Here is an 18642-nt window from a genome sequence, read left to right as displayed (position 1 = left end):
AACATATGTCTTGTAATTTAAGTATAAATAAAAATCCATATAACTATGTCATATCACAAAAAAACGAAAGGCACGCTTCGGTCAGACGTACTTACTGCGGAACGTTATAAAGGCGGAGCGGGTTTCTGGCAAAGCATATCAGAAGAGCACGTAACGATTTGTACACGCAAGGTCGTGTCCCCCGCGCCGGTTTGGACGTATCTGTTTGGGCAAAGATGATGTCCATAGCTGCTCGTTCCGGGGCTATTACCCCCTATATGCAGGCGACAAAACAAACAGTTAAAAGCCTGGTGTCCCCGGGAGCAAAGACCTTGGTGCCTGTTACCGGTAAGGCCGAGACAAGGACGTGTGTGGCTGCTAACCGTGATAGTGATTGAGCGGCTTGCTGTAACGTTCCTTAACATACATATTTAAATACAAACACATGTGTTAATATATGTATGATAGACAGCATGTGAATTGTTTGTAACATTTTTTACCTTTGTTGTGTGCAATTTACACTTCTGCTAACATCTTGCTGTAGTTAGCTTGAAATAGCCTCAGTGTTGTAACTGACATATGAAACCATTCCAGGAGGGTCAACAATAGATAAGTCTGAAGTATATAAATATACACTTGTTATATGTAAACACCTCAAACCAGAAACAAATGACTGTTCTCCAGTGTCTGCATTGACACGTCTGATGTTGTTATTACATTTGTGTTGTGCAACTATCAATGTGGGCTATTTAAACATGGTTTTGCCTGACAAGCCTACTAAAGTCAAATAAGACACTTTTTATTGTGCAAAAGAAGCTCAGGTTTTTTTTTTACCTTAAGATAACTCAAATTATTATTAATGAGTATGTAATAACAAAGTTATGTGATCAACAGAAAATGTGAATATTTAATATTTAAAACAAATATTAGTAGCAGCTATATTGTAAGGGTTGGGATTTCTAGTTCTAGTGATGATATAGTATACTTGGGGAAAACATAAATAATCTGATGTCAACTTTTATATTGTTTGAAATAGTTTGTCTGGTTTCAAGAATTCATAACGACTAATGTTGATGGATACAATATATAAATCTGTAACAATTTAATCAAAAGTAGGAATTCTCATCACCATGATCTAAGTGAAAATGGATAATAAATATCCCTGTCAAATGAATGCACCAAAAATGAGTGTTTCCTTTATAAAAAAAACAAACATTATATATACTTAATTGCTATTCTACTAATTATGTACATTCATTGACCTGTTTTTGTTAGATACTGAATCAATTTCCCAATATGCTGCTCCTATCTGTAATCCCTGCATTTTATATCTCATTTTCAGCTCCAGGAGGGATCCGCCTCGCCCACACAGATGTCAAGATTCCTGACTTCACAGACTACCGCCGCCCCGAGGTTACAGACCCCAACAAGTCCTCCCAGGAGAGCAGTGAGGGAAGAAGGACCTTCTCCTACCTTGTCACTGGAGCCTCCACCATCATTGGCGTGTATGCAGCCAAGACCGTGGTCAGCCAGTTCGTCTCCTCGATGAGTGCATCTGCAGATGTCCTGGCCTTGTCCAAGATTGAAGTTAAGCTTGGTGACATCCCCGAAGGCAAGAACATGACTTTCAAGTGGAGAGGAAAGCCCCTATTTGTCCGTCACCGCACAGAGAAGGAAATCGCCGCAGAGGAGGCTGTGAACATCGCAGAGCTGCGTGACCCCCAGCACGACAAGGACAGAGTGCAGAACCCCAAATGGATCATCGTCCTCGGTGTGTGCACGCATCTGGGTTGTGTCCCCATCGCTAACGCAGGAGAGTACGGAGGCTACTACTGTCCTTGCCATGGCTCCCACTACGATGCGTCTGGAAGAATAAGAAAAGGACCCGCTCCTCTTAATCTGGAAGTTCCCTACTATGAATTCCCTGAAGAGGACACAGTGGTGGTGGGATAAGTACTGGAGCTCTGTCCCGAGTTCCTCTGTAATATGTATTTTTGGATGCTTTTAAGAGGTAGGGGCAAAATCATGTGTATTTACTAATAAAGACATATTTCCAAACTCTATGATTGAGCTCTTGTGTCTGATATGTAAAAAAAGTGATATTTTTCTTTCCTTTATTTTCTGCATAATTTAGCTTGATGACTTTTTTTATTTTGGGATGTGGGGCTTTATCTGTAGATATCTAATTCCATACTCATTCAAGCATTTGGTAGTAGTTTAGCAAATAACATTATTCAGCACAAACAGTGACAAAGTTACAGAATGCTTCGTAGAAAAAGACAACCTAATTTAAACAAATATCAGACAAAATTGAAGGGCAGGATATGCTAAAAATGGATTAAAAACTGTACAGGCCAAAGGCCACTACCCCACCAGGTAAATAAAACTTCTTTTCAAAAGCTATTATTTGACATCAAATAAGCTGCACATGGAGGAAAAGCAATGATTATTTTTTTGGCTTGTAAGTGGCTAGATAAGATGGTAGCTTTCTCTTATCCTAAGTTTTTCTCATGTGGTGATTGGGCCCAGTTTCATAGCTACATACAGTAAAGCTGAGTTGTCAGTTTTCCATACACATTAACCAAAAGAGACCCTGGAACCCTTAAGAGCAAAAAAGGGGGATAAGATGAAAGGATAACCAAGAAAAGCCTCTGGCAAATTCAAAAAGTAACAATAAAATGTAAACAGAATGAGGAGTTTGTTGTACAGAGATCCAAAGGCTTTGTTTGCAGGAGTGTTTTGACCAGGGTTATGTTATCTAACTCTAAAGAATGTGTAGATAACTTGTTCAAAGGACCCTGTTTTTACTTTCTGTCTGACATGATGACATTTTCATACCAGTAAAAGCATTAGCAAAGAATGTAAGCCACCATATAGAAAAAAGCCATTTTGTTTTACACAAGTCACAGATGGTTTTAATAATGACCGATGAGTGTTATATTAAACTGTAAAAACCAGTGAAATACACAAACCTTTTGTTTTAATGGATGAAATAATTTAAGTATGATAAAATGTGCAAAGATAATGGTGAACTCCAAGTCATAAATCAAATAATAAATTACTAGCAAATCCAAATATTTCACACTACGGTTGGCACTCATTCAGTGCATAATCCCCAGTGTTTAAATATTGAAATCAGTGTATCTTATCCATGACCGTCAGTGCCATTTAAATTATCGATAAATAGTTCCTTAAAGTGATGGGTGTCCATCCCATAATTGAGTAAGTTGCACAGCTTCTCCACAATCATTTGATACACTCATAGTGTAACCAGGAGTGTGATGGTGCCTGTACACTTTCAAAATATCATATTTTACACTTAGTAAAGAGTCTCTTCAGCTTAAAAACAAAAGTTTACATTCTTTTCAAAGGCGCTATCCTTCTGCGACTTCTTCTTTTTCCACAGACACTAATCCACGTAGTGCACCTCCGCCTGGAGCTCCTTGGTGATATACCCGAGAAGGGCAGCTGTAGCTTGCTGCTTCAGGGCGGCGTTCCCCATCACTAGAGTAGTTAGCTGAACCACATCTGTCCACTGTATGTCTCCCAGGACCGCCATAAGACCATCATAGAGCTTCAGCTGCTGCTGAGGGTTGAGCTCCATGATGATCTGAGGCAGGGGTTTGAACTGTCCACTGGTCAGCCAGCAGCCCAGAAGGCCTCCAACAGCACCGCCTGCATGAGGAAAAGGGATTCCAACTTGTGAAATAACATTTGTACATTTATCTCAAAATAGAGACACTCTTATATTTTTCCCACTCACCGACCGCAATACCAAGGGGCCCCCCGACTAACCCTCCAGCAAAGGCAAGCCCCCCTGCTGCTGCGGCTCCCTTCCCCGAGCCTTTCACTGTGGTCTGGATTTGCTGATGTGCAGATAACTCACAACACAGCTTCATGACATCATCAATTCGATGACACATACTGTGGATCAGAAGAATTCAGTGAGACAAGACAGATATTATAATTGTAAAAGACTTAACAATCTAACAATCAGTAAAGAAGAAGAAATCAGGATCAATGAGACCAATTCAAGTATTTTTAATTGAAAAAAAAGCATAACATGTTCTTATATGTATTTAATACTGTTGCCCTAACGTTAGTTTCTAACGCAATCGTGTACACATACCAATGAAGTAGTGGGATATGTCTGATTGCATCAGAAATAATCATAAGGCAAAGGTAAAGGTTTCACAATGTGGCATCTATAGCATATTTTAACACATGATTAGCCATTCGTCCTTACGTAGCAACCGCCATAGTAATATATACATACCTTGCAGTGTTAGGAAATCTTCATTAATACGTTGTCAGTCTTATCCTTATAATGTTGTGATGGTACTTCTTGGCCGGTCACTCTTGATTTCTGGGCTTGCATGACTGACCGCAATGCCTGATGGGAACACAATAATGCTGCTTTCAGGGACACTCCTAAAATCTTGAATTGTTTTCTTTATGGTTGGAAACCACCAATACCTGCAAAACTATGAATAATCAAAAACAACTCAATAATTATTTGGAGGACAAGCGTTTCCTCACAGCAACATAAATGGGCTTCCATAAGATTGAGTAGAAAAGGAGTTATTCTAATAGTATTGTAGCAGCAATGTTCCTCTTTCAGTTTTGTTTCGCTCAGAAACATACTTTCCTGGCTTGTATTCTGTAAGTGTTGTTTTTTAGGGTAAACTCAATTAAAAATGAGTAAAAGAGGAATTCCTTAAACAATGTATAATAAATATGAATGAACTTGTTTGGGATTTGTATTTATTAAGTTAATACCACTTTAAATAATGATACAAATGCAATTTTCCAAATATTTCAGATTAAATTTAACTAATCTGTGGGGAAATTAAGTAGATCAACAATTAACAAATTAAGACATGATTAACCCTAACTTTACAAAACATATTTTTAAATGCTGTAACTTTACAAATTAAGGGACCTCTGGCTGCCATACCCATAATAGGGTAATTTGTCTTTTTTTCCTTCACAGGATTTTTTATTCTTGTTTTTAAGTACATTATTTGCATTTGTTCCCATTTACAAGTGATATTTCTGACAGCAGTTGAAGGCAACAGGAACAGCCAATGAGCGTCTAACAAGAAGGGGGCTGGAACCATAGGTGGATTATATAAAATATCTGAAACCAACTTGTTTATCAGAACTGACCTCAAAGAGGCAATATAATTATCTAATGATTGCTATGCTGGCATAAATATGAACATGTTTGTATATTAAACTACTATGTGCAGCTACAAGCAGTTCCACCTTTTCATATGGCCCACTGCTACTTATTTAACAAAAACATCTCTGACAGTGGTTGTGCTGGTTATTTTGTTACTGTGTGTTTGACTTTGCAGGGGGATATTGGCTAGCTACTGTAAGGCGACTGCTTACATTTAAGCATTTAATCAACCATTTTACCCAGAGTACATCGGGGGACACGGAGGATCAGCTGCGTCAAGATAGCTTTATATAAATGGAAAACGGAAAATGCAATGTTTTTTCTTCAAAATAAAAGCATGGAGAGGGACTGACGAGGGAAGGAAGCGAATATCGAGATGTTTGTGCTTTACGTGAATGTTTCCATGTTATTCCACTCCATGCTTCTTCTCAACTAAATTTCAGAAATGTACTTTTTGCCCTCCCCTTGTTTATTTAAACCTAGCCTGCAGGGTTTCCTGCATAATAACAAGTTGCACACAACAGGATATTTTCAAATTAGGAAACATAATACATTTCTATGATACTACTAAACAAAACATGTTTTTAATTATGGTCATTAAGTATTTGATGCCAATATTTGCAAACGTTTGCTTATGAGTACTTAATATTCCTTTTGATAATTTGCTTATTTAATTAGTGTTAACTCTGTTTACCCATAAATGGTTTATTTGTTTCAGTATGTGATGACAGTAGGCTACACACTTTGACTCAAGTCTTGTTTGCCAACTGCCTTCAGACCCCTAGGGGTCTTTTAACCACCGAGCACACTGTTGGCCAAGTGTTATGCTAATTTACTCATATTGTGTTGGACATATGGACACATATTGGAGTATTTTTTCAACGAGATTTGTTGTTAGTTTGTTACTTAAATAACATTTATGGATAAACTCTGTTTTTTTCTTAATTCGTTATGTGTGGCGTACTATTAACACTGAAAAGCGACGTACCAACGATAGCTTTTATTTTGAATATCATGACCGGAAGTTTCCTTGTTATTAATGCTGTGTTGACATCGGACCGAGGTGCACGTCGCAGCGAGAGTGACGAGGATATTTGCTCTTCTTTTGGATATTAAAACCGTGGATATTTTTGGAGATCATGCAGAAATCTTGAAATGAGAGTGTGAAATGGTATCACTTCCGAAAGTGAGGATAATTATCACTGCCCCATTGATGACTACAGCCAGAACGGGTCTCAGGAATCGCTGCGGCTGCATTCATAAACACTTCTTTAGGACTCACAACAACCCCTGAGCTTTGTTTTGGGGTCACAAAAAACACAAATTCCTGTTCTGCACCTGGTTTAACAATGGCTGAAAAAGGTAAACTGAGCAATGAGCATCTCGGAGGAGTTGTCAGGCTCCGAGAGGAACAAGAGAAGGTAATTTAACCAGTTGACATAAACATTTTGCTAGTAACGTTCAACGTTAGCCCAACCATAGTGTGCTCCTGGCCACGCGGTGGACCAGCAAGAGTCTTTGAACTACCAGTGAATCTACTTTAGTGCATTTAAAAATTAAATACAGACCTTTAAGCACTAATTGCACAAACATATATGTCGCATTAGTTTGTTGTAATTTCAATGTCTGTACTGTGCATGTTCGAGAAGCTTCCTCTCTGGCAGCCACTCACATTGTTCAAGGTCTTGTAACGCAAATGGTGCCTGGAGGAGGGCGTGTTTGTTTAATCTTTTTTTCTGTGCACTTGTGTTTGTACTGCTAGTTGTTAGCATTCACACTTTGAATGCTAACAACAAACTGTGAAACCGACTTGTATCGTCTTTATGACTGTTGACAACTGCTAGCTAACGGTTAACTACTAAGTGCTCCACGTGACATATTGACTACAATGGGACCTTTTTAAATTGCGATTTTTAAGATACGAATCTGTATAAAGTTTACAGGGAAAAAGTCATGCAAGCCAAACTTTAGAAATGTTAACTTGAACTGTATGTGTCACTGTATATCACATTGAAGGAATGTTTGTGCAAGTCCATTTGAATGCAGTTTTGACAGCTGTGTTTGTCTTCCTCTCCTGCTTCCTGGTTGGTTATTTTGTCCATTTCCCTGTGTTTGATGTTTCTTTAACTTATGTAATTACAAGTTATGTGTTTGCATTCTACTTGTGGCAATTATCATGCTTGCTATTTTATCAACAATCATGTGGGCTATTAAAGCCTTGACTTATTACAATGTAAATTCCATAGATGTTTTACAACTTGATTTTTATTAAAGTTATCTGTCTAAAACAGGTGGTGAAAGACTGTGAAAATCGGGTTCAGCACTGGTAAGTTTTAAGATCATATGTACTTTTTCAAAAGTTGCGTATGATATCTTTCTATACTTTTCTCTTGGCTTTTTCGTACATTGTTAAATAATCTGGATGATAAACAAAGTAGCAACAAGCACATGTTCAATATACAGTTCCTTGGAGATGTACAAAACAAATATGTTTTAATACATATATTTGTCCTGCTGTGGTTTGCCATGAAGTGATCCAATTATAATAATATTTCAGCTTCTGTCATCATCCACTTTTTTTGGGGGGGAATTTGTGCTTAATTGAATGTTACTTTGTTTAGATCCATGTTAGAACTGCCTACTTGTATGTCTATAGTTGCCATGAGGTTTATCTTCCCCAAATAATCAAGAATGAATCTTTGCAATATTGATGTGCTGTGTTTATAGTACTGGCTTTGGTCAAAATCAAAAAATTTGATCCTCCCTGACCAATCAGAGGCATTGGTTTCAAGTATGCTACAATTAGCCCATTTATCCTGATTCCCAAGCACACTTGTAGTAGGAGGAAGAAGTATTGTTAGTACACAAGCAACCTTTTAGGCCCTGCACTCTGCACTGTGATTTTCCGATATTTAGTGTGATTGTCTAATCCGGTTGTACCAAAGACAGTTTTGCTCATTTGTTGACGATTAGAAGTTGTATAATCCATGCCATTAGACCTCCTCTTAGGTTGGGGCAGAGAACAGCTTTTTTCCAAAGCAGCCACTTTGAATTGGAAAGCACAGACTGAGAACATTAACAATGGCTCTGTTGTATTTAAGTGTCCCGGTAACCTTTGACATTGGGCCATCTTGCAGAATGCCAGGATCTTGAAAGCAGCTAAATGGAATCAAGCAATCATTAACTTTATTATTTTCACTGGTCCGTTTGAATGATTTCACTCAAACAGATGCAACAAAGCTCACAGAAGAGTATAGGAGATGTCATCAACAACAAGTAGAGGAAAGACAAAGTGGAAAAACCTGTGTGAGTGGACCATAACTCATGTAGGAGCTTTACTGTAGTGTAACTATATTACAGTAAAAAGTGTTTTCATTGATGCAAGCAGTAGTTTACAGTAGTGTTGTTTACTGTAATTCTGCACAGCAGATGAGCAAAAAGGTCAAAGTTCAAGGCGCCATGCAAGGACTGAGTACTATGTGCAAATTACTGGCATACTACATGCCACAGTACAGTATGCAACCTCGTAAAGGCCACTGCAGTCCCAAGTCTTTGGACCTCAAACACAGTATTCAAATGGGTTGGGTTGATATTAAACCCCTCTCAATGGGGGCGTGTGCAGACTTGTCTTCTCTCTGACTCCTGTTAGTGTTGTTGTACTTGGTAAAACAGACCAAATACAGTTAACATTTTTATTGGTGTATTGAATGAACAACATAGTCCTGCCGATCATTTAATCGTAACAAAGACCGGTCAACTGAGAAGACTTCAGTCAATGTGCAAGGCCAAAGTAAGCTGAGTATGTGTTTTTTAAGTTTGAAATAGCAATACAAAATCATAATATACCTGCATCTGCAGGCTATATTTATAAGTAAAGCCCTTTTCAACAAACCAAGTGGTTAATACTACTGGAAAAGTACATTTTGTGATAAAAATCTAATTGGCCTATTGTTACTCTTTGTTGTTTGGTAATAACAAATATGCAATAATATATATTATATTTTGAAACACTGTATGTTCTTTAGTTCCTACTGCTGTAGTTCTTAGCCATCTGAGCAGTATTAACGGTGACTAAAACACATTGTAGATTTAGGGTCCATTTTCTGTTTTGACTCAATACTTCTGGACCATGTGATAGACAGATATATTTAAGGTTGAAGTCTAAGGTGTTCATGGATGGCTAGACTTTTCCATTCGCTTTTGGAGTAACATCGCTCTCATTCTGCTTTGACAGTTTGTGTATGAAGGTGCAGAGGCATTAGCATAGCTTCCTGTATGTGTCGCATATACAAACTGAATTGGAGAAAGTAGGAAGCCTCTAAACAATTTTATTGTTAAACGTTTCTTTAAAATAACATAGCGTAGTTTAAATGTTTTTTGTTCTGAATGAAAGAATGTATCTTCAATAGTATAATAATACATTTTTAATAATACATTTTATTTGAAGGCGCCTTTCTCGGCACTCAAGGACATGATACAAACACAAAGACAATAAAAGGAATCAACAATGCAAATAAAAAATAAATAAAAACAATAGACGGTGACGGAGGAATTGGCATCAAGTGGAATAAGCAGTTTTGAACAGATGTGTTTTGAGTTGTGTTTTGAAATGGGGGAATGAATCCATGTTTCTGAATTGTAGTGGTAATGAGTTCCAGAGACGGGGAGCAGAGCGGCTGAATGCTCTGCTCCCCATGGTGATGAGACGGGCGGATGGAACGGACAGGTGTATGGAGGAAGAAGATCTGAGGGAGCGGGATGGAGTGGGAACATGGAGGAGGTCGGACAGATATGGGGGGGCGAGGTTGTGGATGGCTTTGAATGTTAACAGGAGGACTTTGAATTGAATACGGAACTGAACCGGGAGCCAGTGGAGCTGTTGGAGGACAGGAGTGATGTGGTGGATGGAGGGGGTCTGAGTTATGATGCGGGCAGCTGAATTCTGGACCAATTGAAGTTTATGGAGAGTTTTTTGAGGGAGGCCGAAGAGGAGAGAGTTGCAGTAATCCAGACGGGAGGTGACGAGGCTGTGGACAAGGATGGCGGCAGTGGGGGGGGGAAGGGAGGGCGGAGGCGATTGATGTTTCGTAGGTGGAAGTAGGCAGACCGGGTGATGTTATTGATGTGGGATTGAAAGGATAGTGTGCTGTCAAGGATGACACCCAGACTCTTAACCTGGGGGGAGGGTGAAACAGAGGAGTTGTCAATAGTTAGGGAAAAGCTGTCGGTTTTGGATAAAGTGGATTTGGTGCCGATGAGGAGAACCTCGGTTTTGTTACTGTTTAGCTTAAGGAGGTTTTGAGTGAACCAGGTTTTTATTTCAGAGATGCAATCGGTGAGGGAGGTGGGCGGGAAAGTGGACGAGGGTTTAGTGGTGAGGTGGAGCTGGGTGTCATCAGCATAGCAGTGGAATTGAATGTTGAATTTGCGGAGGATATTGCCGATGGGAAGGAGGTAGATGATGAAGAGGAAGGGCCCCAGGACAGAGCCCTGGGGCACACCTGAAGTGACGGCGGAGGGGATGGATTTAAAGGATTTGAGTTGAACGAACTGAGTGCGGCCAGACAGGTAAGATGAGAACCAGTCTAATGGAGTGTGGGTGATGCCAATGGAAGATAGCCTGTTGAGGAGGGTGGTGTGACAGATGGTGTCAAAGGCTGCACTCAGGTCGAGGAGGATGAGGATGGTGAGGAGTCCAGAATCAGCTGCCATAAGGAGGTCATTGATGATTTTGATGAGTGCTGTTTCAGTGCTATGGAGTGGGTGGAAACCAGACTGGAACTGTTCATACAGGTTATTGTGGGATAGGTGAGGATGGAGTTGGGAGGCAACAGTTTTTTTCCAGGATTTTGGAGATGAAGGGTAGATTTGAGATAGGACGTAAGTTGTTGTAGTCGGAGGGGTCAGTGCCAGGTTTTTTCAGAATTGGGGTGATTGCAGCAGTCTTGAAGGATGTAGGGACAGTTCCAGTGGTGAGAGAGGAGTGGATGATGGCAGAAATGAGGGGGACCAGAGAGGGGAGGCAGACTTTAACAAGTTGTGTGTGGGAGGGGGTCCAGTTGACAGGTGGATGGCTTGGATTTCCGGATGAGTTCTGTGATTTCTGAGAGAGTGGGGAGCTGGAAGGAGGAGAATGAGTGTGTGGATGGGTGAAAGTCTGCTGAGATGCTGAGGTGAGGGATTGATCCAAGGTGCTGGTGGATGTTCTTGATTTTTGCCATGAAAAAGGACATAATGGAGTTGCAGAAGGAGGTTGTGTACAAGTGAGGGGGGAGATAGTCCTGGGGTTTGGTGATATTGTTCAGTAGGGAGAACAGTTTCCTTTATTGGCAGTGATTAGACTTGAGTAGTAGTGGGTTCTGGTGCTGGCAATGGGGTCCTTATAATGTATGATGTGTTTATCGTACATTTCTTTGTGAATGGTGAGCCCAGTTTTTCTATGTAATCTTTCGAGTTGCCGACCTTTGGCTTTCATGAGGCGAAGATTGGGGGTGAACCAAGGGGCGGGGACAGAGAAAGAAACAGATCTGTTTTTTAACGGAGCAAGAGAATTGAGAATATTATGGAGTCCAGTGTTGTAATGAGAAACAAGGTCATCAGGGGTGGATAGACGGTGGTTGTCAGGGAGGCAGAAGGAGTGGAAACTTGACGTGAGAGTGACGGGGTTAATGTTCTTTGTATTCTGGAATGAGATGAGGCGTGGTGTTTTACAGATGGAGAGAGTGAGTTTCAGTGTAAATGAGAGGAGAAAGTGGTCAGTTATGGGGAGTTCATCAGCTGTAATGTCAAGAGGGGTGATACCAGAGCAGCAGATTAAGTCCAGAATGTGTCCTTTGGTGTGTGTGGGAATAGTTGTATGCTGCTGACATCCGAAACTCTCCAAACAGGATGTGAAGTCTTTGGTGAGAGGCAGATTGGTATTGTCCATGTGGATGTTGAAATCACCCAGCAGTATTATGTCTGGTGAGAGAGAGGATAGATGGCTGAGGAAAGCAGCAAAGTCATTAAAAAAGTTACTATTCGGTTTGGGGGGGCGGTATGACCTGCCTTTCCCCCTCGGTTATTATGATTTTCTCTAAAAACAAAAATAAATCAATGTATACCATGGACATCTTGAGGCCACTTGAGTTACTCTAACGCCCCCTTCTGAAGGGGAAACATGCACTTCCTAATTGCGGCAAACCAACTTGTATAACAATGGTTTCAAAGGACATCTGTGTCCTCAAATAAATAAACAGAAAAACATTCATTTGAATAGTGGTTTGCCTAACATTGTAAACCTGTGCTTTTGCAGGAAGAAGGTGTCAGGTGACTATGAAGCGCTGAATCACCGGCTTAAAACTCTTCCAGATCAGCTTTCTTATGAAATCACGGTGAGTGCTGACCTTATTGCAAATGCACAGGAGAAAAACATAGTAACACAACTAGTATGTCTTTTTATAAATGTCAAGTTTTACATTTAGCAGCTTCATGCTCTGTGTTTTAGCTTTGCAGGAGCTGACCCTGAATATGCATCTTTTTGCAGTATTTTTATTTCTTCTTCACGCCTATTTTCACTTCCACATCAGGACTCCTGCTCACTGTTTCTGTTTTGTTCTGCTGTTTTTCCATCCCATGTGCAATAACAGGTGCCATTTGGCCCTCTGGCCTTCATGCCGGGGAAGCTGGTGCACACCAACGAGGTCACGGCGTTGCTCGGCGACAACTGGTTCGCCAAGTGCTCCACCAAGCAGGCTCAGAAAATTGTGGATCACAGGACGAAATGTGAGTCTGCTTTTGAGAAGACGTCATTAAACCTCAATGTAAACAGCTCAGCACTGCTACTCTTCATCCAGCAGAGGGTGTTGCCGCATCAAGCTCGACTTAAGAACCACTGAAGTGGCAAACTTACTTTTAGAGCAGCCATTATTTGCCATAAGACTTTGGGAACAACTTGTCAAATGTGGTCTATTTTAAGGCTCTGTTTGGTGAACTGTAATGATGCTTTCCATAATTGCACTTATCTTGAAGCATGCATGATTTTTGTCATATGCGCGGTACTTAATTTGACATTTGGTTAAAGGGTTGCACGCTGCACAGCACATTTGCAGCACTCATGCGCTGTGCTGCTCTTGTCACCCTGCCTTTTTTTGTAACTCTAGCTATGCCAATTCACATGTTTTTTCCTCTCATGTTGTCAAATCATGTCCCGTCAATGCAAGATTGTCGTTTGATCAAGTGCGAGAAGTCTTTTTGAAGAGAAGAAATGTGTTTATACCATCCTGGGTTATGCACAGCCGTGTTGGTTTCCCCGCTGCTCATTCTAGGGCTGAAAAAATCTCATATCAAGTGAAATGGGCCCAAGTAACGATCTCTGATGTGAACATTATTAGGGTGTTTAGTGAAGCAGAAACACGCTGCCACAGCCCATCCGCAGCCGTCTGCCCCCCCCCCCCCCCCTCCTATCTGCTGACCCGGCCCACCCCGCTATTACAGAGCTAAGTGCTGTAATACAAACATAGCTGGCTGAAATGTGTCAAACAGCGGCTGAGTTGTCAGGCCGTCTGTGTTTGACCTTTCCTCACTTCCAGTTGATGCACTGACTGGAGGGGCTCCCGATTGCCATGGAAACAAGGGCCCTCTGCTGCTATTAGTAAAAGGGCTTAATTGTTGTCAAGATTTAATGATCCGGAGTAGTATTCAGGGCAGAAGATATTATGAACTGTTTGTGTCATCATTTTCCAATTTTTTTCCCCTCAACTTGTTTAGTTTTTTAACTCTTTCGCCGCCGGTTGCCGTTAAGTCTCCATTAGCCTGCAGCCAGTCTTTCTGCTTCCAACTCTCTTAATGTTGAATGATAATGTACCTTTTTTTTCTGCAGATGTGAAGAGCGAAATCGACGATCTCTTAAAGACGATGAAAAACTTTGAAGCCAGAGTCGGGCTCGCCAAGGATTTGGAAAACATCTCGTCGGTATGTTGCATTACTAAGTCTTCTCACAGATGAGATATCACATATTGCATAAATTGGTAAAAGTGCATTGACTTTGCTTGTTTTTTAGGGGAAAGGGGACTTTATTGACATTAGAGAAGACTCTGGAAACATCGAAGTTGCTGTCACCAAAGGTATCTTGGTCAGCCTTTCTTCAATCTCCGTTTTACTTGTATATCTTGCCTTGAGAAAAAAAAAAAGAGCAACAACCGATTCAAACTCAGATTAGCATTTAAGCAAAACATGCTGATGAATTTCTTTTCCATCTTGCTTTAACAGGAAGGAAAAGGATAGCTCACAAACCCAATTCCAAGCCCAAGTTGGATGCCATTTTGGATCTGAAAGAAGAAGAAGAAGAAGATGAGAATAAAGGGGAAGATGGAGGAAAAAGAGTCGGCACCATCACTGAGGAGGAGTTGTGGGCTAGGTTGGATGAACTTGAGAAACTGGAGCAGCAACAAGATGATCAGGACAGGTAGAAAAACACACCAGGGTCTTCTCATAGCTACCGTAATAATTGGGACCTCAGTATTGAACTTTTTTTTTCTTTAGATTATCTGATAATGCCGACATGAATGGTGACATGAATGATGAGGAAACATCATCTTCATCCTCGGAAGAGGAGAAGGAGGCAGCACTTCCAGTAAACGGACAAAGTCTGAAGCCAAGCTGGACCTCCGCACCTCACGGTAAACTGCCGCCGTGCATAGAAAGCAAAGCAGAGGAAGACGACGATGAAGAAGAAGGCAACGGTTTGCCTACCATCTTTTTCTCTCACACAATGGAACCAAAGAAGGTCAGAGTAATAAATCACTGATTGCAAAAACTTGTTTTATCTTCATTACTTTTCATTTAACTGCTTATTTCTGCTTTTGCGACTTTCTCCTAACCATGTCTCCGGCTTGTGCTTCAGGTGAGGATAAACACTGGAAAGAACACCATGTTGAAATTCAGTGAGAGGAAAGAGCAGCATTCTAAGAAGAAAAAGAAAAACGGCCTAAATGGACACTCCCATCACGAACTTCACAAAATCTCAACCCCAGTGGACATTTACAGGTAAGAGACACTACATTTAGACACCCATAAGGTCTGTTAAATGATGCTGCTGTCCTCTGATTCGGGAAACGGGTCTGCTGTCTTTGTCAGGTTGTTTGTGGATGTGAAGAATGGGGAACTCATCCCCAGAAAGTCCATCCTAAAGTCTCGCAGCCGAGAGAACAGCGTATGCAGCGACACGAGCGAGAGCAGCGCGGCAGACTTCGATGAGCGTCGGATGATTGGACGAAGCTTCAGCCACGACGATGCGACGACGCACAGCGACACCAGCGACGGCATCACGGAGGAGGACAGTCCCACCGCCGTCCCACTGCACCCCGCCAGTCGATTTGAGGTAATTGACACATGTTATTTAGTTATAGTTCCACTACTGCTCAGATCTGCTCAATTTAAAGTCTTTAATCTCAGTTACAGTGTGGAGCGATCTGCAGTATGACCATGTTATGAAACTGTTGTTGAAAATCGCTCCTCTGAGCCTCAGATCCCTTAATGAGGATATAACAAAACCCCACAGAAGCCTCTTTAAGTTGAAACGGGGGCTGCATTTGGTCAAACAAATGTTAAATGTTAGTCACAAGAGACAATCTGAAGAGGAAATCACAGCATGAAAACAGTATGAACCATTTTGTGAGCCTGAACCTTCTCCCATCTTTAACGTATTACTACCGTAAACGCACAATCGGTAAATCTGTTATCTGCCGCTCGGGATCCTAAGCAAAACAATAACTAAAGAGGAAGTTGGAGAAGGTGTGAGGTAGTGTGGAATCGTAAGAGCTGTTGTCCTTATTACCATTGCATACCCAGTTAGGGTCCTTTTTAAATGTTCATCTTTCAAATAAAGAGTTTTTATCTTGAGCACTGTTCAGCAGAATGTCTGTGGGAATGGCGGGGCTGTGAGCCAAGCTGCCTTTTACTTGCTTACTTGCCCAGCGTTTTCTTTGATAACTTAAGATCCAGACGTCTAAGAACTAATATCCTTAATCTAGTTATAAAGAACAAAGATTTAAAGGAAAATGATTCTTAAAAATTGATAGAAAGTCAAATTATGACAACAATAATGCTGACACATGCGCAAAGGAAACACTTGCTGACCAATGAAAAGCATTATTACAGATTTCTCTAGATTTTAAAATTGTTGTCTTGTCATTTTTAGGAATTTAATGCTGAACCGTTTACGTTACACCTTCACTCCAGCTTTAACATAATCATTCTCCCTCTCTTCTCCAGGCCTTTTCAGGTACAGTGGTAGAAAAGGACCCGATGCCTACAGCTGTTCCTCACCTGACCATCACTCCACCAGCTCTGCCGACAATCATGGAGAGGAAACAGGAGGAGGTGGCGTCTGACGTAGCCCCGCCCAAGGAGGCCCCGAAGAGGGTGTCCAAGTTTAAAGCTGCCAGATTGCAGCAAAAGTGATGGTTGGCATTTTTTCCACAATAACCTTTTTTTACTAAAGTTTCTTTTCTACAACCGATGACCTGCGCAACCTCCTTATCCTCTCGTTTCTTTCACTTATTTCACCTCCTTCAATACAGGGTTTGTCATTGAGTATTCAGTGAGAAAAAGTAGAGTAGCAACGCTTTGTGTGTAACACTGCTTTTTAGTCAGATCCAAACACGAGTAAATACTCCCTCGCTCACTCCGTCTGTTGCTTATCCATTATTACAGTTTAAATGGCTCTTAATAATTTTACCTTTCTTCAGATTTTCTGTTGATCAATGCTATGGCCAGTTAAGGTAGGACTCTAGGCTGCTCTTAAAATCAGTTGCCTTTTTTTTCTCCGATTATTAAGCAGAATCGGTTGCCAGCTAGCTCTTACTTGTATTTTCTCTTGACCTGCCTAATGAATGTATGTATTCCTTTGTGACAAGCTTTATGTAAAGACAAAAAAAGAATATTGATGGAAACTAAAAGGAAAATTAAAATGTTTATTTACAAATACTATTTCCTCTTTCTTCCTTTTTAAAGAAAATATGACCTTGTGCTGGATCTTTCTTTCATTTGTTTGTGCAGACTGCTATTTTATCAGGCCTTTATTCTTTACATGAAGTTTTGAAAGACTTTCTCCCACTGCGTAGTAATGTTTATGGTCACATTTTCTTCCCTGATGCCTAACGCAAATTGTTTTGGTATTTAAACTGCTATTACCAGTCACTGAATGAGCTAATATGGTATTTTTATGAATTATTGTCACTCCTGTTGTGCATTAAAATTTGAACAGCTAAGCAAAGCTTTGCCCCTGCCCCATATTGCAGCCAAACGTTTGTTAGCAAGCAATAACATTTCATCAAAGCTATAAAGCAAAAAAAACCTGTTCCAGTTAGCAAAAGTACAATCGAAGTGCAGCCTCAATGAGAGAGAGGAAATATCCATGCCAACCACCCCTCTGACAACAAATCAAGTTTTGCATTGGCTCAAAAACTAAATGCAACTGTGGAGGGCCAGGAGAGAGTGATTTAGAGTTTGCAGCTCATAGTTCCAGTAGTGAGCTTAGAAAAATATAGGATGTTAAAATGCTTTATGATTTGACATGAGAATGATATAGGAAGTATACAGATCCAGTTCCAGTACAACATCATTAAAGTGCTGGATTTGAACTCTTACTTCAGTAAATGTAAGTAAGAGTTTTAACAGTAAAAAAATGAATATATACAAAACACAATACTGTGAGTAGCATTTTACTGTTGTGGCTAGAAGAGAGGGAGACAGTTATTACTTTTTTTTAAATTTGGGTATTTTAGTTCCCATCCTAAGTGTCAAATGATAAATCTGAAGGGGTCATGAAAATAAAATGTTTACTTAGATTTGCATTTTAGCATTAATCTTTGCTTTTTTTGTTTAAGGGGACATATCATTGCTGCCTCGGTTAGGAATCATGGGATTCAGCAGGTGGTAGATTTGGCAGCTCTTCACTTGCAGGCTCATCAGAATATACTGCCGTGCTTCTGAGTGTTTTGACTATCAACTTCAGAACTACCTTTACAAAGATCTGCCTTATTTTTTCACAAGCCAATCAGAGCACACTGGGCTTTTCGGGAAAGGGACTTAAAGAGACAGTTTTTAAAACAAAGCATTCACAAGAAAGGAAAATAAAGGTATATTTAGACAGAATGCATGAGACAGAATTCCTAAAAACATTATAGGAAGCATGTAAACAGGTTTTAGAAAACCCCAAATACAAAACTGAAAGCGAAAATATGTCCTTTTTAACTTTTGAATAATATACCTCTTTCACATCAAACATGTAGATAAAACGATTGGCTAAATTCAGTGGGGAACGTTTCTGCTACAAACTAAAAAACACGAGTGTTTTTACTACACTTTTTACTTATTTTGAACATGCAAGTTTTTCTTACTTCATATTGAGACTTTATAACCTATATCCTATTTTCCAATTTTTTACTCCATAGTTAATTGTGCTGTTTTGAAGTCCCTAAATACAAGGGCATGTG

General features: G+C 40.3%; 3 protein-coding genes across 3 annotated transcripts; 2 read left to right on the top strand and 1 right to left on the bottom strand.

Annotated features, from left to right (window-relative positions):
- Positions 1 to 85: 85 nt before the first annotated feature.
- LOC134881864 (cytochrome b-c1 complex subunit Rieske, mitochondrial-like) lies at positions 86 to 2042 on the top strand. The gene is made up of 2 exons (XM_063909458.1): positions 86 to 327; positions 1322 to 2042. Exons 1-2 carry the CDS (start codon positions 216 to 218, stop codon positions 1930 to 1932), a joined length of 723 nt encoding a protein of 240 aa, XP_063765528.1. The 5' UTR covers positions 86 to 215; the 3' UTR covers positions 1933 to 2042.
- Positions 2043 to 2092: 50 nt separating this feature from the next.
- Positions 2093 to 4386, bottom strand: zgc:112052 (protein C19orf12 homolog). The gene is made up of 3 exons (XM_063909468.1): positions 4256 to 4386; positions 3743 to 3903; positions 2093 to 3654 (listed from the first exon to the last, which is right to left on the bottom strand). Exons 2-3 carry the CDS (start codon positions 3900 to 3902, stop codon positions 3389 to 3391), a joined length of 426 nt encoding a protein of 141 aa, XP_063765538.1. The 5' UTR covers position 3903; positions 4256 to 4386; the 3' UTR covers positions 2093 to 3388.
- Positions 4387 to 6195: 1809 nt separating this feature from the next.
- uri1 (URI1 prefoldin like chaperone) lies at positions 6196 to 17134 on the top strand. The gene is made up of 11 exons (XM_063910644.1): positions 6196 to 6585; positions 7456 to 7490; positions 12459 to 12537; positions 12793 to 12928; positions 14025 to 14116; positions 14205 to 14268; positions 14414 to 14609; positions 14687 to 14930; positions 15048 to 15190; positions 15281 to 15524; positions 16418 to 17134. Exons 1-11 carry the CDS (start codon positions 6514 to 6516, stop codon positions 16604 to 16606), a joined length of 1494 nt encoding a protein of 497 aa, XP_063766714.1. The 5' UTR covers positions 6196 to 6513; the 3' UTR covers positions 16607 to 17134.
- Positions 17135 to 18642: the final 1508 nt, after the last annotated feature.

The sequence above is a fragment of the Eleginops maclovinus genome, chromosome 2, assembly GCF_036324505.1.
Source record: "Eleginops maclovinus isolate JMC-PN-2008 ecotype Puerto Natales chromosome 2, JC_Emac_rtc_rv5, whole genome shotgun sequence".
NCBI lineage: Eukaryota > Metazoa > Chordata > Actinopteri > Perciformes > Eleginopidae > Eleginops > Eleginops maclovinus.
Note: the sequence above shows the minus strand (reverse complement) of the source record. Positions and strands in the feature narration are given on the sequence as shown.

Bases quoted from the DNA above. Each gene is read 5' to 3' on its own strand.
- LOC134881864 (XM_063909458.1), top strand. From the start codon at position 216: ATGATGTCCATAGCTGCTCGTTCCGGGGCTATTACCCCCTATATGCAG. The intron at 328-1,321 runs GTAAGGCCGAGA...TCTCATTTTCAG, and splicing joins GACCTTGGTGCCTGTTACCG to CTCCAGGAGGGATCCGCCTC.
- zgc:112052 (XM_063909468.1), bottom strand. From the start codon at position 3,902: ATGTGTCATCGAATTGATGATGTCATGAAGCTGTGTTGTGAGTTATCT. The intron at 3,655-3,742 runs GTGAGTGGGAAA...TTCCTCATGCAG, and splicing joins GCCCCTTGGTATTGCGGTCG to GCGGTGCTGTTGGAGGCCTT.
- uri1 (XM_063910644.1), top strand. From the start codon at position 6,514: ATGGCTGAAAAAGGTAAACTGAGCAATGAGCATCTCGGAGGAGTTGTC. The intron at 14,269-14,413 runs GTATCTTGGTCA...TTGCTTTAACAG, and splicing joins CGAAGTTGCTGTCACCAAAG to GAAGGAAAAGGATAGCTCAC. The intron at 15,191-15,280 runs GTAAGAGACACT...TGTCTTTGTCAG, and splicing joins ACCCCAGTGGACATTTACAG to GTTGTTTGTGGATGTGAAGA.